At 39.6% G+C, this 23,902-nt stretch overlaps 1 protein-coding gene across 1 annotated transcript; it reads left to right on the top strand.

Moving 5' to 3' along the window:
• Nucleotides 1-304: 304 nt before the first annotated feature.
• Nucleotides 305-3,358, top strand: LOC107761562 (methylesterase 17-like). Its single transcript, XM_075251165.1, has 4 exons — nucleotides 305-683; nucleotides 935-1,075; nucleotides 2,467-2,610; nucleotides 2,731-3,358. The coding sequence occupies exons 1-4, from the start codon at nucleotides 405-407 to the stop codon at nucleotides 3,001-3,003; spliced, it is 837 nt and encodes a 278-aa protein (XP_075107266.1). The 5' UTR covers nucleotides 305-404; the 3' UTR covers nucleotides 3,004-3,358.
• Nucleotides 3,359-23,902: the final 20,544 nt, after the last annotated feature.

The raw sequence follows: 23,902 nt of genomic DNA, 5'->3' as shown, positions 1-23,902 counted from the left end.
ATATTTTTTATTTTGACTTTTTGCAGACGTTTTTTAAATTTAATACTAAATTTCTTAATCTATTCTAAATATTCAGAATTTCATTATGAAAACTAGAATAATAAATAATAAAATACAAAATTCAACATTTTACTTCAAGCTTCATCATTCATTTTGGAACTGAAAAGAGTATTAAAAATCAAATATTTCCACTAGGACATGAAATAATGTTGAAATATAATGGTATTAATATGTACTATAGATCATGACATTTGGAGACTATCTCAACTATATATATTGACAAACAGCAAAACAACTATTCCAACCATAAATTAGAACCTTCCTGACTCTGAAAGAAAAACAAATTAAGAGAAGGAAAGCTTAGGTTGAAACACAGAACATTTTAGAGCCTAGCCATATTCAAGATGGGAGAAGAATTTGTAGACATGAAGTTGGAAATAGAGAAGACGAAGGTGCCACCACAGCCACAACGAGCCCATTTCGTTCTAATACATGGAATAGGGGGAGGAGGGTGGTGCTGGTACAAAATTAGGTCTCTTATGGAGAATTCCGGCTACAAAGTCACATGTCTTGACCTTAAAGGTGCTGGCATCGACCAAGCTGACCCGAACACCATTGTTTCTTTTGATGAATACAACAAGCCTCTCATCGATTTTTTGTCATCTTTGCCTGATAGTGAACAGGTTTTTTCTCCGATCCACTCTCATTTCATAATGATATGACATATTTAGAATTTAGAGTTAGTGGATAATATTCTACGTACTTATGCTAATTTTTTTCTCACACATTATATATATAGTTTTGTTTTTAATTAGTTTAAATATTTTTCTTGTAAAGTTACATGCATATTTGAGATACTTTAATTTAATTTAGTGGTCAAATTAAGGAAATACGACTTAATTAAGTATGATGTTATTTATTATATTGTGTATAGGTAATATTGGTAGGACATAGCGCTGGAGGGCTGAGTGTTACAGATGCAACCCATAAATTCCCAAAGAAAGTAAAGGTGGCAGTGTATATAGCAGCAACCATGTTGAGAACTGGTTTTGTGACTACACAAGATGTTAAAGATGTAAGTAGTCTCTTTCCTTATTAAACCATCATATCATATATATGATCATGATAAATGGAAAATGGAAAATGCATGCGTTTGATATTATTAAGATCGTACTAATTACATATAAAGGTTGTATATATAGGGAGGGATGTGGACAGGGGCGAAGCCACCTTTTACGAAGGGTGGTCAAAATATTGCGAAAAATTATATTGTGTATATAAGTAAAGTATTGATTTTAGATATATATAAAACATATATTGAACACCCTTTGTCAAATTTTCTTTTTACTTCTTTTAAGTATGAATACCCTTGAAAAATTTTCTGACTTTGCCACCGGACATGGACAGGGTTTTATTGGATTTTCTTAGGTAGGTAAAGCCTAAAGGAGAATAGGACATGTCTATTTTGTCTTCAAAGAGTAAAAACAAAGAAGATGGACAGAGATAGTAAGAGGATAGGGAGTGGCAGTGACATGATATTTGTCTGTGGGAAACAAAACGTAACAAGCTGCGTCATCCTGAAGAAATGCTACTGATCATAATCTATACCCGTTTAATTGAATTTCATAATACACGTTCCGTTTACAATATTAATCGTTTCGGAAAAATTTAATTTGTACAAAATATTTAATTTAACTGTTTTATGAAAAAATTAACAAGTCGATATATTCAAAAAAAATGTATTGTTAATTAAATGAGACGCTTTAAAAGAGAGAAAATAGTTTAAATAAATAATATTCTTATGATTAAAGGCTATTAAATGTGTTTCTTTAGGAATATGCAAAAAAATTTAAAGACAAATGAAATCATGACTAGAGATAGTTTCACTTTAAAAAGGCAAACAGTCACAAGTTATAAAATAATTTATTGAGTTAGCGTCGAATATATATATATATATATATATATATATATATATATATATATATATATATATATATATATATATATATATATATATATATATCCCATATTTAGTGAGCCAGCAATTTTTTTTATTATGACTTTTCAAAAGTTTGATATTAAGAGTAGAATTTATATTTATAATGTACAACATAAGGCCCTGTAGATTTAGGTTGCTGTGGCATTGTCCGCCTGACCCTCTCCAAAGGGCATTACAGTATTATATACTATTCATTATTTAATCCTAATTAATTCCTTAGGCAACCAAAGTTTTCCTGCAAGCAAGCTCAATTATTTAATTAAGCAACACCTAATCTATCATAAATTGTAGCGGTTCTTACATTAATTAGTATAAGTGATGCTCGCGGTTTTGCCGACCTGCGTCTTTTATTCATCAGCTGCAAGTTGCAACGCAATTAATTTATTCTGCCAGCTTTTAAAAAGCTTTATAAAAATAAAAATTCAAAATATAGTGCTTGACCATTTATAATCTTATTGTAATTACAGGGAGTCCCCGATTTATCAGATTTTGGAGAATTTGCTGATGTATATGACATGGGGTTCGGTTCAGGACCCGATCAACCTCCAACCAGTATAGTTGTCAAGAAAAGTTTACAACGCAAAATTATTTATCATATCAGCCCACTTGAGGTAATTAAATATTGCGAATTCACTTCACCCAGCATTGTAAATGAAACTAATTAACCTTATACGCGCAGCTTTATCACCTCTGTTTTATAAACATGCATGTTTCATTTTGGTTTTAATTAGGATTCAACATTAGCGACAATGGTATTGCGTCCAGGACCAATTCAAGCGTTACAAAGCGCGCGATTCAAAGAAGAAGGCGAGGGAGCAGAGAATGTGCCTCGAATCTACATAAGAACGGCATATGATCGAGTGATGAAGACGGAGCAGCAAGACGCAATGATCAGAAAATGGCAACCCCAACATGTGTATACCTTGGAAAGTGATCATAGCCCATTCTTCTCTGCTCCTTTCGCGCTATTCGGTTTGCTTCTCAAGGTTGCTGCTTCTTTTTAGTGCAGTTGACTAAAGATAGTCTCGTCTCCAACTCTTGTTCTTGGCTTAGGGAAATTCATTGGAGGAGTTCGTGTTGCATTTCAAGAGCTAAAAGAAATAAGATACATGGAAAGTACTGTCTCCTAAAAGGACCTATTGGTTAGAAAATACATCGAGTTCAGATGCAAGAAAGTCATTTCACAACAACATGGTTTCAATAGGAAAAATTGTAAGAGCCAAATGGTCAAAATGAACCATGTTCATGTAGATTGGCCTGAACCCAGGCACAAAACATGACACATGTATAATGACTTGAGATTTATTGTGCAATCAGAATTAAGATAAACTCAACCAATAAGCCTATGGGCTACCTTTATTTCGAGTTCGAGCAAGCACTCACTCGACCATTACGCCTACGGGCTACCTTCATTTCGAGTTTGAGCAAGCACTCACTCGACCATTAAGCCTACGGGCTACCTTTATTTCGAGTTCGAACAAGCACTCACTCGACCATTACGCCTACATGCTACCTTCATTTCGAGTTCGAGCAAGCACTCACTCGACCATTATGCCTATGGGCTACCTTCATTTCGAGTTCGAACAAGCACTCACTCGACCATTATGCCTACGGGCTACATTACTTCGAGTTCGAAATATTCACTTGACTAATAAGCCTACGGGCTACTTTCATTTCGAGTTCGAGCAAGCACTCACTCGACCATTACGTCTACGGGCTACATTATTTCGAGTTCGAAACATTCACTCGACTAATAAGCCTACGGGCTACTTTCATTTTGAGTCCGAGCAAGCACTCACTCGGCCATTACGCCTACGGGCTACATTAATTCAAGTTCGAAATATTCACTCGACTAATCGGCAGAAGGCATAAAGGTGGATCCTAAGAAGATTGAAGTTGTTCAGAATTGGCCTAGACCTACTTCAGTTATAGAGATCTGAAGTTTCCTGGGTTTGGCAGGTTATTATCGTCGGTTCGTGGAAGAGTTTTCATCTATAGCAAGCCCATTGACCAGACTGACCCAGAAAGGTGGATTCAGATGGTCAGACGAGTGTGAGTTGAGCTTTCAAAAACTCAAAATTGCTTTGACTACGGCGCCAGCATTAGTATTACCCACAAGTTCAGGATCTTATACGGTATATTATGATACATCTCACATTGGGCTTGGTGCAGTATTAATGCAAGATGGCAGGGTGATTGAATACGCGTCGTGACAATTGAAAGTTCACGAGAAGAATTATCCTGTTCATGACTTAGAATTAGCAGACATTGTTCACGCGCTAAAGATTTGGAGGCATTACCTCTACGGTGTCTCATGTGAGGTATCTACTAATCATTGTAGCCTTCAGTATCTGTTCTAACAAAAGGATCTCAATTTGAGGCATAGAAGATGGTTGGAGTTGTTGAAAGACTATGATATCACCATTTTATATCACCCCGAAAAGGCTAATGTGGTGGCCTATGCTTTGAGTAGAAAGGCTGTGAGTATGGGTAGCCTTGCTTATATTCTGGTTGGTGAGAGACCGCTAGCTGTAGATGTCCAGACTTTGGTTAATCAGCTCGTGAGGTTAGATGTTTCAGAGCACAGTCGGGTTTTAGCTTGCACAGTCGCTCGGTCTTCTTTATATGAGCTCATCAAAGGACGGCAGTATGATGATCCTCATTTACTTGTCCTCAAGGACACGGTGCGGCACGGTGATGCCAAACAGGTTGTTATGGGGGAAGATGGAGTTCTGCGAATGCAGGGTCGTATTTGTGTGCCTATTATGGATGGGCTTCGTGAATTAATTCTGGAAGAGGCCCATAGTTCCAGGTATTCTATTCATCCAGGTGCCGCTAAAATGTATCAAGATTTACGACAACATTATTGGTGGAGGAGAATGAAGAAGGACAGTTGCATATGTAGCTCGGTGTCTAAATTGTCAACAAGTCAAGTACGAGCATCAGAGACCTGGTGGTTTGCTTCAAAAGTTAGAAATTCCTGAGTGGAAGTGGGAGCGTATCACTATGGATTATAACGCACCTTCATGAGCCATTTTATTTTTTCCCATTTATTATCAAATGGTGTATACTTATGGGCCCGCTATGATGAGTGATTCATTGAATATGGAATTATGGATTCAAACACCACCACCACAACAACACAGTATTATTCCACTAGTGTAATCTGCGGAGGGTAGTATGATATGCAGACGTTACCTCTACCCTGGGGTAGAGAGGCTGTTTCCGATAGACCCTCGACTCCTTCCCTCCAAGAACTCTCCACCTTGTTCTTGGGGTGACTCGAACTCATAATCTCTTGGTTGGAATCAACAAAATAAGCGACTGCGGTATTTCATTCTACCTTTGTTTAATCTAATGCAAATACAAATATTTCGCACATAAAATCATAGAAGATAAACTAATTGGAATTTGAATATCACTATTCAATAATCGGATCTTGTGATATAAGGATAAACGAGAACCTAAATTTCATCCAAATTTTAAGGTTATTAAATACAAATGAAAAAGGGAAAATAAAATCTGAAAAGATAAATCTTCTATCTATATAGGAGAAGCAAGTCAATGTGATGATGCCAAGTGTAACAACAAAAAATTTAACAAGTGTAAAATTTTAGGACAAAGCTCCAACAAATTTGGAGATTCAAAAATTATTTTTAAAAAAAGAAAAAAAGAAAATGATAAAAAACAAAGACACAAAGAAATTACCTACCTAAAATTAACTACTCATGAGGGTTGGTTTAGGTTAGTTAATTTCTACCCTTCCAAACCCGAACTAACCATTCCCGCAAGTCATAAAATAGTAAAAGCATATACGGGGAGTCTTAATTAGGGGAAAGGGGATCTAAAAAGTAAAATGGCCGGTCAGGTCATTATAATATATATCTTCTATTATATTACAAAAAGAAAGTAGCAGACAAAAATATTAAAAAAAAGTAATATGATAATAAATTTTTTGTTAACAATGAAATAATACTAAATATTGGATAATATAATAAAGAAAAATACATAACAAAAAAGTTATTCTATGCCTATTGTTGATACCCAATTTTGCCCTCATATTTTTTTCAAATAGTATATATATTTTTAAAATATCATTTTTCATCATTACTTAATTCACAAGAGTTATACAAGTATTTTCTATAGTTTTTATAATTTTCAAAAGCTTTAAAATTGATTTTCTTGCATTTAAATTACTTGAATATTTATTAATTACCCCTTAAATTATTTTGTTATGACTTAATTATCCAAAGTTATTATTTGCATCAAAATATATGTTTCAGAATATTTTACTTTATTTTATATAAGTATATTTATATTTTTAAGCTATTTACATAATTTTGCAATAATAGCCTATATGTTGTGCATAATTATATTTTTATTACATTATTTGTACCCAAATAGAATTTTATATTTTTACAATGTTAAATTATTATTTTCAAGCAACTTACTACACAAACAATATTTTTATTATTTTTTAATTACTTTTTATAAATAATTTTTATAATTTTTCGTGTATTTAATTTGTAGCCCAAATTTGGGGCTAATTTCGGACCAAACAGACCCAAATCACTGGCCCAGAGATCTCCAACCCTTAGCCCAACCTCCTTTGGCCCAAACCAAACGACCCCTATCCCAAACCCGGTCGAGACGCGTTACAACGACCTGCTCCGTTTTCTTCTAATCCTAGCTGTTGATCTCTCAAGATCAACGGCCCACAATCACCCCTCTGCTTTAAACTAACCAAACCCACCCAAACCCCTACCATTTGTCTAAGACGGCCGCCCCTAAATCCTCTCTTCTCCTCCCCTCTCAAACCCTAGCAGCCGCCTCCCTTATTCTATCCAACTCCGACCTCAACATGGAATCACTCCATGATTCCCTTTCCATTTATGCTCTGTCTCGTTGTTTCTTACACGATTTTGGTATCACATAGTACTCGCCTATTTTTGGCAAGTGCGAGGCTCCGAATCGAGGAAATCAAGCTCCATTTTGTTTAAATCCAGATGATGTTTCGTCTGTATACACTCATTACCAGGCTGAATGGGTCCGATTCAGTGATATCTCTGACTAATGTGTTCTTCTTTTTGAACTAGGGTTTACCCGATTTTTCTCCTAAATTTATTCTGAATTGATTTTGCATGCTTTTCTTTCCTTATTTTTGTGTTTGATTAATTATGTTTCCTTGTTTCTTCATTCAATTTTACTACTATATAAACCCCTCTCCTAACCCCTTTTAACGGACCTGAATCATTGTTATCCTCTCATACTCTCACTCACTCGATATGATTCTGAATCTATTGCTCTTGGCTGACTGAAAGCCAAGGCCATCAGAACCCTCTCTAACGACCTCCCTAGTGCGAGCACTACTCAGGGCTCATTTGAGGCTCCTATGAACTCTAACGCACTAGGATTTGGGTCTTTTGGTTGTTCTCTTTGCTGGTGATATTCGAGCTGTTTCTGACACTTAGCCTTCTCTTCTATTTTTGTTTGTTGAATCTACAAACTGGTGAGTGTCTTGACTTTGCAATTCTATCCTCTTTTGCTTGTTTCCAGTGCTTTGCACATCCATGTTGTTCGAACCAATATGACTCCAATATAGTATTGTAATCATTGGCAAGTTTACTTGCATTGTAGCTATTCTGCAATTCTGAATCTCCTAGTATCACAATGCCTAGTTCTTTAAACTCCTATGTGTTCGGCTTGAATGACTTTGTATCTTTAAGTTTGCTTTGTTGTTCTGTTATTTATTGTGAGTTTTTCTCATGCCTTGTTTTGGATTCTCGCACTGAAATTCCTAGGGAATCATCTCTTACCCAGAATTTGCCTTAATGAACTTCTAGTGATAATTCCTTTATGTGAACTCTATTTTTTACCTGCTTACACGAACCATATTTGTTGTCGCAATGTTTTAACCAAACTTGTTGCTTTGTTCTAGTGCTTGGTCAATCCTGCATTGTTTGGTATTGCTTATGCTTCTAGTTGAATCCCAATATATTTAGGTTCCATGATCATGCATAGTCGACTGGCTTAAGTTTTGAGTTTGCCTGTTCTATTTAACTTTAAGATAATATGTCTTCCTACCATGACACCTTTGGACTTTGAGATATTTGTGTTATACTCAGCATGATTAGGCTTCTCATCGATTGCTTGCTTGCCTGTTTGTCGTGTGTAATTGTCATTTCCTGACTATGACTATTTCTGACCATTCATGATTTAGACTCCTAGGTTTTAAAATCCTTTTAGGCCAATGCTCTATTCTAAACTCATTCTGAAAAATTAGCATGTTCACCTCGTATGTGCCTAGTATGTTCACCATTTTAATCTAAAATGCCATGTCTCCTTAACTCTCCTAATGTTATGTCTATCTTTATCATGCTATCACTTGCTTAATGATGTAACCTATGTTGCATTTACCATGTTTCAAGTCTAGTCTATTGACTCTCCTAGTTTCCTGTTCTTTGTTTAATCAATGATGTCACTCTTGCTTCTGAAATGCTAATATGTTTATGAATCTTGCTAAATGTCATACAACCCCGTCTCTATGAGGTGATGCTTTAGAACTGTTTGGTTGGTTTCATGTATGGTCTATTAATTTATTTGGTAAATTGGTCAATATTGGGCTGGATATGAGTCCATGTGTGGCTTTGTGCTGTGCAAATGGGCATACTCTCCTATTTTTGGGAAGAGTTTGGATCCGGGCCTGCTATCCAAATGAAAGAGTCTATTGAAGGCCCAGGCAGTGATGGGGTTAACTCTTCTTAAGTCTGCACTATTTGTTGGGCATGTAATCATCTTGGCATCACAGTGCTGAACTGTGTCCTTAAGGATAAGCAGATGTGGGTCATCATACTGACACTCTCTGATTCGATCATAAAGAGAAGACTGAGAAATCACACAAGCCAAAACTTGGCTCGGCTCGGAAACATCCAATCTAAAAAACTAGTTGGCCAAGGCCTGAACATCCAAGGCTAAAGGCCTCTCTGCTACCGGTAAATATGCTAAGCTGCCCAACCTCTCCGCCTTACGACTCAAGGCATCATCCACTACATTGGCCTTCTCGGGGTGATAAAGAATGGTGATATCATAATCTTTAAGCAGCTTCAACCATCTCTGCTACCACAAATTAAGATCCTTCTGTTTAAACAGATGTTGTAGACTCCGGTGATCGGTATAAACCTCACAATGGACACCGTATAAATAATGCCGCCAAATCTTCAAGGCATGAATAATAGCTGCTAACTCAAGGTCATGGACTGGATATTTCTTCTCAGGTACCTTTAACTGTCTAGATGCATAGGCAATCACCCTACCGTCTTGCATCAACACTGCGCCGAGACCAATACGCGATGCATCACAATACACAGTATAAGACCCTGATCCTGTAGGCAACAATACTGGGGCTGTAGTCAAACCTGTCTTGAGCTTTTGAAAGCTCTCATCACATTCCTCGGTCCACCTGAACGGAGCACCCTTCTGGGTCAATTTGGTCATAATTGCAGCAATAGAAGAGAAACCCTCTACGAATCGGCGATAATACCTCGCCAAACCAAGGAAACTCCGGAACTCCGTAGTTGAGGACGGTCTGGACCAACTCTGCACTGCCTCAATCTTCTTCGGATCTACCTTGATCCCCTTGCACAAAACTATATGACCCAAAAATCCCACTGAATCAGGCTAGAATTCACACTTTGAAAATTTTGCATATAACTTCTTTTCCCTCAAAGTCTGAAGCACAGTCCTCAGATGCTGCTCATGATCCTCCCGGCTCCGGGAGTACACCAGAATGTCGTCAATAAACACAATGATGAATGAGTCAAGATAGGGCTGAAATACACAGTTCATCAAATACATAAATGTTGCTGGGGCGTTGGTCAGCCCAAAAGACATCTCAAGGAACTCATAATGACCATACTGAGTCCTGAAAGCAGTCTTCGGGATATCTGGCTCCCGAATCTTCAGCTGGTGATAGCCTGAACGCAAGTCAATTTTTGAGAATACTCTGGCATGGTAGACCTAGCATAGCCAACATCACCGTCTTGGTATAACAATAAAGGATAGCGTGATAGGGCAACAACCAGTCCATGCCCAACATAATATCGAAATCTACCATACTGAGCAATAATAAATCAGCTCTGGTCTCAAAATCACTGATAAAAATCAAACACGACTGATACACGCGGTCAACAATAATAGATTCACCCACAGGTGTAGATACATAAACGGAAGAACTCAAAGAATCACGGGATACGCCCAAATACGGGGCAAAATAAGATGACACATAAGAATAAGTGGAGCCTGGATCAAATAAAACTGATGCATCCCTATGACAGACCGGAACAATACCTATGATAACAGAATCGGATGCAACTGCCTCTGTACTAGCAGAAATGGCATAATATCTGGCCTGGCCTCCCCCTCTAGGGCGACCTCTACCTGTCCGACATCCACCTCTAGCTGGCTGTGCAGGTGGAGTAGCAGCTAGTGCAGTAATCATGGCCTGAAAAGACTGAGGGCCCTGTGTAATAGGTGGGGCCTGAGAAATCCGTGGAGGTGCACCCCTCCTAAGTTTGGGGAAATCCCTCATTATATGACGAGTGTCACCACACTCAAAACAACCCCTCGGAGGACGTGGCTGCTGAGGCTGGCTCAGGCCTGAACGGTTGGACTAACCGCTGAAAGCACCCCGTGCAGGAGGTACAGTAGACACTGGCAGTGCATAATATGGAACCTGAGGTCTAGGAGTAGCCGGAGTACTGCTGGAAGCTGGAAGTGCTGAATGAATAGGACGGCCCACATAACCTCTACCATGACGGGCTGCAGCTAGGGCACGAGAGCTATTATATGTGCCAAAATCTTGAGGTCTCTTAGCTTCCCTCTCTTCTCTTTCTCTCGAGTATGCATACCCTTCAATCTCCTAGAAATTGACACCGCATGTTGGTATGTGATGTCCATCTCCAGTTCTCGGGCCATACTGAATCTGATACTAGGGTGGAGCCCCTCAATAAATTGATGAAACCACTCTCTAACAGTAGCAACCAAGCCTAGTGCATGCCTAGCAAAATCACTGAATCGGACCGCATACTCTGACATGGTCATAGAACCCTGGCACAACTGCTCAAACTCTGCGCGCCATGTATCTCTGAGACTTTGAGGAACATACTCCCTCAAGAACATATCTGAAAACTGAGTCCAAGTGAGTGAAGCTGTCTCGACCAGACTATCCAACTCGTGTGCCTGCCACTACTGGTAGGTCGCTCCTCTAAGTTGGAATGCCGTGAAAGAAACCCCACTAGAATCCACAATACCCATAGTATGGAGGATATGGTGACATTCCTCAAGAAAACCCCAAGCATCATCTGAAGCCAAACTACTGAAAGTGGAAGGGTGGTACTTCTTGTACCTCTCGAGCCTGAGCTGCTCCCCCTCCGAAACTACTGACCTAACCTCGAGCCTAACTGGGACAACTGGATGCACTGGTATAACCTCTGGAGCATAGTCAACCTGGGCCCGTGGCTCTGGGGTACGGACGGCGAGAGTTTGTGCTCCTCCCCCAGCCTGATATGTGGCAGGAGCAAGTGGAATTAACCCTACCTGAGCTAGAGTGCCAAACATGCTCAGAAACTGGGCAAGAGTCTCCTGAAGTGTAGGAGTAGTAACAGGCGTATCAGGTGCCTGCTCTCCAACTGGAGCTACTGGTGGCTCCTCTGCAGCAGCTCGCGCGGGTGCTCTGGCTACACCACGTGGACGTCCTCGGCCTCTACCCCGGCCTCTGTCCCGGCCCCGGCCTCTTGCGGCTCTAACAGCGGGTGTAAGTGTTTGATCATCAGATCCACTTCTGCGTGTCCTCACCATCTGTGAGAGAATAAGAAGATAATGATTTAGAATTTCGAAGTCAACAAATGCGCACGATAAGGAATCAAAGAAGTGAACATTTCCTAACAGTTCCATGGTCTCCTGAAGATAAGTACAGACATCCCCATACCGATCCGCGAGACTCTACTAAACCTGCTTGTGACTCATCCTCATCCCTAACTTGTCACGACCCCAATTTTCCTCCGTAAAATAAATCTCAACATATAAAATAAATCAAACCACGATTCAATTATGTGGAATACAAAACTGAAACTCAAATCTCAACATATAAAATAAATCAAACCACGATTCAAATAGTTACAACTCCCAAAACCTGGTAGAAATAAGTCATAAGCTTCTAAGAATTTATTCTAAGTGTCTCCATACATCAGAGTCTAAAGAGAATAAGGAAAAATAACATAATAAGGATAGAAGGGCACTCTGAGGTCTGCGGAACGCTGGCAGATATACCTTGAAGTCTCCGCGTACAGCTAGTTCACTGATACCTGGTCTGATAGGAAGTACCTGGATCTACACAAAAAGATGTGCAGAAGCGTAGTATGAGTACACCACAGCGGTACCTAGTAAGTGTCAAGCCTAACCTCGGTAGAGTAGTGACGAGGTCAGGTCAGGCCCTACTGGAATAATAAAAGACAGGGTGAAAATTTTAACAATATACTAATAATAATGACAATGGAAATGAACCATGTAACGGGGTATGTCATAATTTAAATACCCAGAATAAGGGCAAATAATACCTCGCAGAAGGAAAACAGAAATTTACAACCTTAAGGAAAACACAAAAATAACCAAAGGCAAATACAGCCATAAAGAAACATCAACAAGGGCACTCCCGAGGTACCGCCTCGTAGTCCGAAATCATAAATAAATTCACAATATCTCATTTTCTTATATCACCGCGGGAGCCTTTACATTTAAATTTTAAGGAAATTATTTTTTCCGAAATAACATCCCGCGTTTTAACCACCTTTATCACACCGCATGACTTCTAGAAATTTCCCTACTAGCCACACGTATCAAGCCACCCTTATCTCACCGCATGCGTTTTAACACCCAGATCTTATACCACCGCATGCGTATCAATATCATAATATATCACAATTTGCCCCTCAAGTGCCCAAATATTTTAACTTGCCAAAATAAATCAACAACAACATTATTCTCCATAATAAGGAGCTCACGGCTCAATCACAATGAATACAAAAATCTCACAAAAATATTCGGGAGGGAATAACTCAACAAAAATAATAGTATTTCATAATTTTAACACGTTGCCTCAACACCAAATTTTAGAATGTCAAATACTTCATATTTATAATATTTAAATTAAGAAATCCAACCTTCAAATAATGCACAGAATAAAAGAAATAAAGTTTCAACTAAACAGGTAAAGCAATTAGCAAGAAAGGTCAGGCAAATTTAAAATATAAAAATAGATCAATGATGATGAATATAACATGATAAAATAATTTAATTAATATGTAACAAAGACCTACACAATTTAAAGACATAATCTTACACATTTAGCCCGTGTACATACTCGTCACCTCGTGTACACGACTTTCAATACATCATAATTTCAATATCAATATCAATCCAAAGAAAAATTTCCCCCACACAAGGTTAGACAAGTCACTTACCTCGAATCGGGTAATTCTTTACTCCGCTATGCCTTTGCCTTGCGAATTGGACTCCTAAAGCCCCATACCTAGTCATAATTAATTTGATTAAATCAATATAATTTATTGGAATTAATTCCATATGAAAATACTAATTTTCCAACAAAATCTGAAATTTAACTCAAAAATCGCCAGTGGGACCCACGTCTCGGAATCCGACAAAAGTTATAAAATATGAACGCACATTCAACCATGAGTCAAACCATACCAAAATTACTAAATTCCGACATCAACTCGACCCTCAAATATTCAATTTAACCAAGAGGGTTTTCTAAATCTTCCAACTTAAATTACCAATTAAATGTTAAAACAACCATAGATTCGAGTAATTTGACTAAAATTGAGTTAAGAACACTTACCCCAATATTTTCCTTGAAACATCTCCTGAAAATCGCCTCACCCGAGCTCTTAAAATGGGTAAAAATGGCCAACCCCAGAATTATATGTTCTGTCCAGGGCTTTTCGCACCTGCGACTAACTTAGTCGTTTCTGCGGTCGAGCAGTCGCTTCTGCGACCTCGGCCTCAACCCATGTCTGGTCGCTTCTGCGACCTCGATCTCAACCCATTTTTGGTCGCTTCTTCGGACCATCTGCTCGCTTCTACGACCTCGGCCTTAAACCATGCCTGGTCACGACCTCGACCTCAACCCATACATGCGAGCTAAATTCTGCAGGTGCGATTGCACCAGAAGGCCAAAATTTTCAGCAGTTATTTAAGTCCAAATTTCGATCCGTTAGCCATCCGAAACTCACCTGAGGCCCCCGGAACCTCAACCAAATACACCAACAAGTCCTAAAACAACATACGAACTTAGTCAAAACCTCAAATCATATTAAACAACGCTAAAACCATGAATCATACCCCAATTCAAGCCTAATGAAACTAAGAAATTTTAAACTTCTACATTCGATGCCGAAACCTATCAAATCAAGTCCTATTGACCTCAAATTTTGCACACAAGTCATAAATGACGTAACCGACCTATTCAAATTTTCAAAATCGAATTCCGATCCCGATATCAAAAAGCCAACTCCCCAGTCAAACTTCGATGCTTAAATTTCTATTTTAGCCATTTCAAGCCTAATTTAACTACGGACTTCCAAATAATTTTTCGGACACGCTCCTAAGTCCAAAATCACCGTACGGAGCTATTAGAATCATAAAATTCTATTTCGGGGTTGTTTACACATAAGTCAATATCCGGTCAACCATTTCAACTTAAGTTTTCATCCTTGAGACTAAGTGTGTCAATTCATTTCGAAATCTCTCCGGACCCGAACCGACTACCCAGGCAAGTCATATAGCAGCAATAAAGTACAAAATGAGCAGTAAATAGGGGAATTGGACTATAACTCTTAAAACGACTGGCCAGGTCGTTACATATAGGAATCACACACATACTTCACTTAACTTGTCAAAAAATGTTGGCTCAAGTATTTTCTATATTTGTTTCTATATGTACTACTAGACGCTTCTAGATAGCATGCCTATAGGATACAATAACACATGTTTTGCTAATATCCACCTAGATACCATGTTTATAGGGTTTCAATTAATTAATCAATCAACTGCTTCTATTGCTCTTAGCACACTACTCCTTTAGACATCATGACTATATGATCTTAATCAATCAATCGACTACTTCCATTACTTTAATTATACTTCCCCGCTTAGATGACATGCCTATAGGGATGAAGTATTATAAAATCAAGTTCAATTGTCAATCCTGCCTATGGGATATTATCACTCGTCTAGAAAACATGTTTATAAAATCAAACGTCATTAATTCTGAGTTTTCAAAAGTTGTACTGCCCCATTGCATACACAATTTAGAGATCATGCCTATAAGAGCTCTTTAACACCTTTAATCTGCGAATTCATTAGTCAGAAACAACAATGATGTTTGTGTGATGTTGGAGATCAGAATTGCCTAGAAATTATGCATATAGGATTTGACAACTCTAATGCGTCTTAATTCCATATAATATGTACTGCCTAAACTTCCCGCGTGCATTTGTTGTTTATGTGTGGAAGTTAATTTGAGCCTTTAATTGTCTTTACGTGAATTCTTATCTATTTTGAATGCCGCCTAGTTTTTATAATTTTGAGAAACCTAAGCTGAGTCTAGAACCACCTAATAGAGGTCCAAATCCTCCTGGACCATAGGCATGGGATGAGTAGTGCACGCATAGGGTACGATTTAGAATTGAATTAGAGCGCATTTAAATAAACAACTTCAACATAGTAATTGAGTAGCAGGAAATTGTAACGACCCGACCGGTCATTTTGACCTCTAGTGCATCATTCAGCGATTTGAGACCTTGAGCAGCTTCACTTCAGGTATTATGACTTGTACGTATGGTCGGAATTTAATTTCGAAAAGTTCGGAGTTGATTTGGAAAGAGAATTCTAATTTCGGAAGCCTTAAGTTGGAAGAATTGACTAAAGTGTACTTTTTGAGTAAACGACCTCAGAATTGGGATTTGAAGGTTCCAACAGGTTCGTATAATGATTTTGGACTTGGGCGTATGCTCGGAGCGGGTTTTGAATGACCCGGGAGCATTACAACGCATATTATGGAAGTTGGCATTTTGGAAAAATTCTCTAAATTTGAGTTGAAGTGCATTTCAATGCTATCGATATTCTTTTAGGACTCTGAGTCTGGGAATAGCTCCGTATAGTGATTCTGGTATTGGGAGTGCATCCAGATGTGGATTTGGAGGCTCGTAGGTCATTTCAGGGCCATTTGGCGAAAGTTAGAAATTTGAAGGCTTTTGAGAAGTTTGACCAGGAGTGTACTTTTTGATATCGGGGTCGGATTCCGATTCTAAAAGTTGGAGTAGGTTCGTAATGTCGAATGTGACTTGTGTGCAAACTTTGAGGTCAATCAGACGTGATTTGATAGGTTTCGGCATCGAATGTAGAAGTTTGAAGTTCTAAGGTTCATTAAGCTTGGATTGGGGTGCGATTCATGATTTTGATATTGTTTGACGTGATTTTAGGCCTTGAGCAGGTCCGTGTTATGTTGTGGGACTGGTTTGTGTGATTGGACGGGGTCCCGGGGGCCTCGGGTGTGTTTCAGGATGGTTTCGGATCATTTCGGGCTGTTTTGGACAGCTATTGCTAGTATTTGGTTTCCTTCATCCCGAACGCGAAGGGTGTCCCACATTCGTGAAGAGGAATTTGAGGCAGCTAGGTTTTGGCCTTCGCGAACGCGAGTAGGAGGTCGCGAACGCGAGTAGGAGGTCGCGAACGCGGAGGGTTCCCTAAGAAAGTTTACGCGAACGCGACACAGGGGTCACAAACGTGAAGAAGAAAAGCGGAGTGAGGGCCTGGAGTAGTTTGGCCTTCGCGAACGCGGTGCTCCAGCCACGAACGCGAAGCAGTGATGTCTGCAGCCTTCGCGAACACGAGGCTTTGATCGCGAACGCAAAGAAGGGACTGGCTTGGGCAGATTGTTTTAAAGACGGGATTTGGCCATTTTTCCTCTATTTTTCATTTGGTTGGGCAATTTTTGGAGCTCTTGGGAGGGAGATTTTCGTCATCTATATCAAGGTAAGTGATTCTCACCTATTTCAAGTTAAATACTTGGATTATATACGGATTTAGACATGAAAATTTGTAGAAATTTGGGATTTTGAAGAAAAACCTAGAAATTGGTATTCTTGGATTTTGATCACGAATTTGGGCATGAAATTGAGAATAAATTATATATTTGAGTTCGTGAGGCTATACATAATGGTTATCTTTGAAAATTTTCGGAAACCATGCACGTGGGCCCGAGGGTGCTTTTATCGACTTTTCGAGCGGAGTTGAAAATTTGTTGTAAATTGATTAATTATGAGTATTAGAGCATATTTTGATTGGGTTGCATCTTATTTGACTAGTTTTGGAGGGGCGGGCATCGGTTTGAGTTGTTGGAGCGGCTTTGGAGCTGATTATGGAATTTCGGAGCGAGGTAAGTTTCTAACCTTGTAAGAGGGAATTAACCCCATAGGTGAATTGATTAAATATGTGCTTCTACTTGCGGGGGCTACGTACGCACGAAGTGACGAGAGTCCGTACGTAGCTACTAGCTATGCCTATATCCGGGTAGTTTTAGATTTACATCCTGCCTTGTTGATATTTGTATTTGATTTGTGGTTACTGTTTGCCTTGAAAGGAAGCAAGATTGAGGCTTGCATATTAATTGTCTTGAGAAGAATTTAAATCGAGGAAATTAAGTTTTCAAAAAGTTTTCATTTGGACTTCGTATTTTCGAAAAGAAATTTAGGAATATTATAATAACTTAATAAATTTATATTTGACCGCGTCGCATGTATGATCCGCGAACGGGGTAAAAGCTTCAAGTCGAATTGTCTTTATTTTGAAAAGAATCAAGAAAAGGATTATGATTTACTGATAATTTTTATTTGACCGTGTCGCATGTATGATTCGCGAGCGGGGTAATAGATGCATGATTTATTGATAAATATATATTTTACCGCGTCGCATGTATGATCCGCGAGCGGGGTAATAGATGCATCTATGGTTCGTGCCGTTCGACCCTCGGCAGTACACAGTTTATATTTATATGTTGGATCGGGTCGTACGACCTTGGGATGACTTGCGCATGATTGTATTAACTGCTTTGGAAATTATAATAATTGATACTGCTTCATTGACCTGAGATATAAATCGTTAAATGATGAAAATTAATTTGGAGAATTTTTTTATTAACAAAAGAATTGTTTACTTATTTCATGATATTGGGCTTACAGCCGTTCTACATGATCCATGCTTAATTATATTATTGGTATATTAATTATAGCCCATAGTAAATGTCCGAGTCGACCCCCCCGTCACTACTTTTTCGAGGTTAGGCGGAGATACTTATTTGGTACGTGTTGATTTACGTACTCATGCTACACTTGCTGCACGTTTTTATGCAGGTGCATATATGTCTAGTGGCCTTGTAGGCGTAGAGGCGCGGTTATGGCGGGGATTTAGGTGAGCTGCATTCTATACTACGATCCGCAGCCGTAAGAGTCTCCTTTAGAGTACTTACATTTTTCCTATCCAATTTGTATTCCGGACAGCTGTTGTATTTTATTTTAGATTCCTAGTAAATGCTCATGCACTTGTGACATCGGGTTTTGGGATGATTATGGGATGTTATGTATTGGAATTGTTAAAAATATTATTAATTATTTTGTAAATTCATCTTTTACCATTTAATTGAAGGGAATATGATTTCAAAAATATTAAAATGAGAACCAAATGGAGTATTTATTATTGGCTTTCCTGACAGCGGTGTCCGATGCTATCACGACCTTTAATGGATTTTGGGTCGTGACAATATGGTATCAGAGCACTAGGTTCACTTAGGTCTCACGAGTCATGAGCGAGTCTAGTAGAGTCTTGTGGATCGGTACGGAGACGTCTGTACTTATCATCGAGAGGCTACCAGGCTGATAGGAGCACTTCCCTTCTTGATCCCTCATCGTGCGATTCGATTCCTTTAAGGCTTATGCCTTCATTTCCTTCCTATTCAATCTTACGCGACGCGAAGCGCTTGTTATAAATTGAAAATCGAGGAATTTTAATGGTACTACAGATGTGGTGCATGATGTTTCTCCCTGCATATTTGATTGAGCTATTGTCGTCGCCTTGCGGAAGGTCGTTCTATCGTTGCAGCTCGGTATCAGTATTACCTAAGTTTTTGAGGTTTGGCATAGATTGTTATGACGATTGGTGCGTTGCTATCACACCATGTTTGTGTAATAGTAGGATGCTTGTATATGAGTCGAAGTAGTGAATGACTTAGAAAGGAGGTTTACTCAGTGCATGATTCAGAGATCCAGTATTTTATTTCCGGCGAAGGAAAGGCAATTGGACTATGAATATTCAGGTTTGGGTTGACGGAGTAACGAGACTTGGTATTTCGAGCATGGTGGAATTTTCATCTGTGATTTGGTGTCATCGCCCTTGATTGAATGTGTTAAGTTCGCCGGTGTTATGGTCTTCATCAATTTGCCTTCAGGGTAGGGTATTGTGAAATGGTGTCGGGGAAGCGACTATTAGAGATCGCAGTGTGCGGTGGTTCAAGATTAAATCGGTGGTCCGGGTGTTGAGGGCTCAAGGAAGATCATCTTCGGAAAGGTTTAAAGTTGGTAGCGATCTGTTGGTTCAGGTGCTACAGAGATGGATTTTGATTTAAGGCAATAACTGGGTAGCGAAGGATGAGTAAGAACATGTGGGAGGTGTCTTGCGGTAGTTAAACTTCTAGAAGGCCAAGTGTGAGAAACAGAAGTCGAGTAGTTGCTTAAAGGAGAGGGTTTGACCAAAGTGGGAGAGTGGCAGAGTAGCATATGGGTTCTGTGGTAGGATGACTATACGCCTTGGGAAAAGTTTAGAGTGATTGGGGTTCATGGTGGACAGTGACTAAGTCTTCGAACTTAATTTGGAATATTGGCTGCTATACGGAGAAGGGTTGGATAAGACGGAAAAGAGTTGCATAATATGAAGAAGGATACATCATGACTTTGGATTGGGATGTGTTATCGCACGTTTAGTTAATGCCAATGGGGAGTGAACGGGCTTGTACAATTGGTCAATGAGCACAAGCTCAGGATGGTTTGTTGGCTTCGTGGTAATTGTACTCGGTGCAACGTGGTTGGAGGATGTCGGCATGGAATTTCCACAGATGGGATATCTCCTGTGAGCAGATTAGCGGTTACGTGGTGTTGATGAAGTTTCTATGAAGAATTTTACTGGTTATCCAGTAAGAGGTCGAATATGTGAATATGGCTAGTGATTCAGAATGTTCATGAAATGTTTAACATAAGGATTTCGAGGAAATTTGGCGGGTTGATTGTGCAAGATCATGTCAATTGATAAGGAATCTTGGTGGGTTCCAGGGTTATGCAATGGTAGCTTCAGGCTAAGTGGGAGAGTCGCACCGTCTATGATTGAATTGTGTAATTGTCAACTAGTGCGGTTTCTGGTTATCAGTGTATTGATGGGTTGCCATGACTAAGGGAAGAGAACATCAGCGGTAATTTGAGCAAAGGATTTGAGGAATGTGTGCTATATTTGGCCTTATCGATTCGTGTTCAGGTTTGGGGAAGACTCAAAGTCTAGGCTTCGTGTGGAAGTGGTGTATAAGGAAAATGATTCAGCCGAGTGCTTCTTTGAGAGGGCGTTCATGTGCTAGTGGAGCCTTGGAGATTGATTATATTCGTGACCAAGTCAGAGTGGGTGACTCTCAACAATGGTCCTAGTAGGTTCAAAATTTAAGGTGCGGTGCCTAAGGATTTCGAGCTCGTGGTATGGTTAAGTACCGAGTTTTGGCAGCGAATTATGGAAAAGGGGACTTGGAATATTCTATGTTATCGTCGGTTTGCGGTGTGAAAATTGAGGAATGGGAGAAAATAACTTCGGGTTCATAGAGGGGTTTCCAGAATGGGTGTACCAGTTGAATACGCGAATATGCGCACAAGGAGAGTATGAGATGGTTCGTGGGTTTTGGGGAAAAAGTGGTCTCGTGAAATGGGGTCAATTAGGATGAGTGCGGATTGAGTTCGTTATATTAATAAATGAGCTGCTGTTATTTCTAAGGAAGATCCGGAGTAAATTAGGAGAAGTCGAGTTCGGTTAGCAATGGTTGAATTGGCATGATGATGGCAATGATCAGCTCCTTCAGCGTGTTGAGTTGTACATGTAATTTGTGGCGGTATGTGCGAGGCTTGACGACCGTCGTAATTGATTTTATTTGGGGGAATTCGAGTATTATGGCATGTTTTGTGTAGATGGAACCTGGAAGAATTATGATGGTTTAGACCACTACTCGAGGTTTGTATTTTGCTGGGGTTTGGGAATTCAGTCACGTGTGGCAATGGTTCTCCTGAAATGAGTTAAGTGAAAAGTTTCTATATGATGAAGTGTGTACCCTATTGGTGGTTCGGGAGTTATGAAGGAATTCCGGTACTCTTGCGTATTGGTATAATAGGTGCAGCGAGTGGCATGGGAATTGGAAGTTGAGGATCAAGGTTGCAGTTGATGTCGACAAGAATATCACGAGCTCGGATGAGTAGGGAAGAATTCATATGTTTAGCGTAAGCTGGTATTATTTTTTTTGCGTCACCTGAGATCGGTGTCCTGTGTAAGAGGCTCTGTGTACTGAGTTGCGGATTCTTGATTTGCTTTACAGCATTAGAGTGGCCGGCAGTATGGAGGTGTAGATTTGTTACCTGGTGCGGAAGGTCTTAGGGGAGTATCCCACGGGAAAATTGTATAAGTGTGACATGTAGTCACTGGATTGATTAAATATTTAAAACCAAGTATGAAGATTGTGGTACTATCGCTAATGTGAGAATTTATGCGTGAAGGGCACTCAGTTTGTTTGATTGTGGACTGTGGAAGTTTGTTCCGGATTTAACGACTGTTACTTATGTGTCGTAAATAGGTCAGTGTGGGTCCTTGAGAGGCTATTTAGCCAAGCATGGTATGATCAAAATCGGTTTGAGATTCGTGGATGAATCTAAATGTGAATGTGGGCTCTATATCAGGCCGGATGTGCTTATCTCAGCGTAGCATTATTTTTGGAAGGGTCTTTGGGCCTTGGATGTTATTTCTGTCGTCAATTATTCCGTGTAATCTATATTATACCAGGTGGGTTGTGAGGTGGTTTGATTATTCACACTCGTATTGAGATCCCGTATGGTTTGTAGTATTATGTGAGCAGGATGGCTCTCGAGATGTAGATCATATATCGCACCTTAGTCGTGCTTGAGTTTGATAGTGTATGACGCTACCCGTCTCCCAGGATTTGTATTATGCGCTCGGCGTGCTTATGGTTGATATTTGGGCATTTCGTGAGTATAAGCGTTACGGCTCGATGTGTGTTTTCCTTAGATTATTATGTGTGGATCGGGTGGTACGCAACCACGAATATGTTTATTGGATCAGGTGGTACACTGCCACAGGTATCATGGTTGGATCGGGTTGCACGCCGCAACGGTATCATGTGTGGATCGGGTTGCACGCCGCAACGGTGTGTTATTGAGTACAGTTTCCCATATCTATTATTGCGTGTTTTTCTTCTTATTTCCTGAGGAAGGTTCATAACATCCTTTTGGTTGTTTAATTAGTTACGTGGGTTGAGTAGTACTTTCCAGAGTTCGTTTGCTTATGTGTCACATTCAAGTCTGTATCTTTTAGCACATTGTGGCATCATATGAGGCTTTTGCAGTGTCTGAGGTGGCTTATTGCCTGAGCAGTTTGTACTGGGGTGAGACGCGATTATTGGACTTGGGACCAGTGCAATCAAATTATATTAAGCATACTAAAGATTAAATATTGTTATTCAGTCCAGAATGAGGTAATGATTCTTGTCGGGACGAGAGACTCCACAAATTGTAATTTGGCAGGTGGCTATGAGTTCCACACATCTTCTATGTCGTGGAAGTATTGCGAGAGTTTAAGCAAGGCTTAATTGGTCATGAGGTACACTACGGGCTTCGGTCAGTGGAAATTTTAGCTGATGTGATTTGGAAAGATTGTCTTGGGCAAGTGAATTACGGGGTTCATGGTAAGAATTCAGTGAGAGTATATAATCATGTATTGGTACGTCGTGTGGTGATTGAAACGGTGTTTGTATGTTAGAAGCAGGCCTAGTAGAGAATTTCAGACGTTAGAATTTCACCCTAAGGCTTATTTGCCTAAATAAAGGGGAGGATCTTCAGATTTGCTCAAGCTAATATGCTCAGCTGGATTGTGGTAGCACAGGCAGGTGCACGGGGTGTTAAACAGTGATTTCAGACAACTCTAGAATAGTTCTTAGCACGTTCGAGGACGAACGTATGTTTAAGTGGGAGAGAATGTAACGACCCGACCGGTCGTTTTGACCTCTAGCGCGTCATTCAGCAGTTTGAGACCCTGAGCATCTTCACTTCAGGTATTATGACTTGTACGTATGGTCGGAATTTAATTTCGGAAAGTTCGGAGTTAATTTGGAAAGAAAATTCTAATTTAGGAAGCCTTAAGTTGGAGAAATTGACTAAAGTGTGGTTTTTGAGTTAACGACCTCGGAATCAGGATTCGAAGGTTTCAACAAGTTCGTATGATAATTTTTGGACTTGGACGTATGCCCGAAGCGGGTTTTGGATGTCCCGGGAGCGTTACAGAGCATATTATGAAAGTTGGCATTTTGGAAGAATTTCCTAAATTTGAGTTGAAGTGCATTTCAATGCTATCGATGTCCGTTTGGGATTCTGAGTCTGGGAATAGCTCTGTATGGTGATTATGGTATTGGAGCGCGTCCGGATGTGGATTTGGAGGCCCGTAGGTCATTTCAGGGTCATTTGG

This window comes from Nicotiana tabacum, chromosome 4 (genome assembly GCF_000715075.1).
Source record: "Nicotiana tabacum cultivar K326 chromosome 4, ASM71507v2, whole genome shotgun sequence".
In the NCBI taxonomy this organism is placed as follows: domain Eukaryota; kingdom Viridiplantae; phylum Streptophyta; class Magnoliopsida; order Solanales; family Solanaceae; genus Nicotiana; species Nicotiana tabacum.
Note: the sequence above shows the minus strand (reverse complement) of the source record. Positions and strands in the feature narration are given on the sequence as shown.

Coding starts and splice junctions, on each gene's coding strand:
- LOC107761562 (XM_075251165.1), top strand. CDS start 405: ATGGGAGAAGAATTTGTAGACATGAAGTTGGAAATAGAGAAGACGAAG. Junction 684..934: donor CTTTGCCTGATAGTGAACAG/GTTTTTTCTCCG, acceptor TATTGTGTATAG/GTAATATTGGTAGGACATAG. Junction 1,076..2,466: donor CTACACAAGATGTTAAAGAT/GTAAGTAGTCTC, acceptor TTGTAATTACAG/GGAGTCCCCGATTTATCAGA.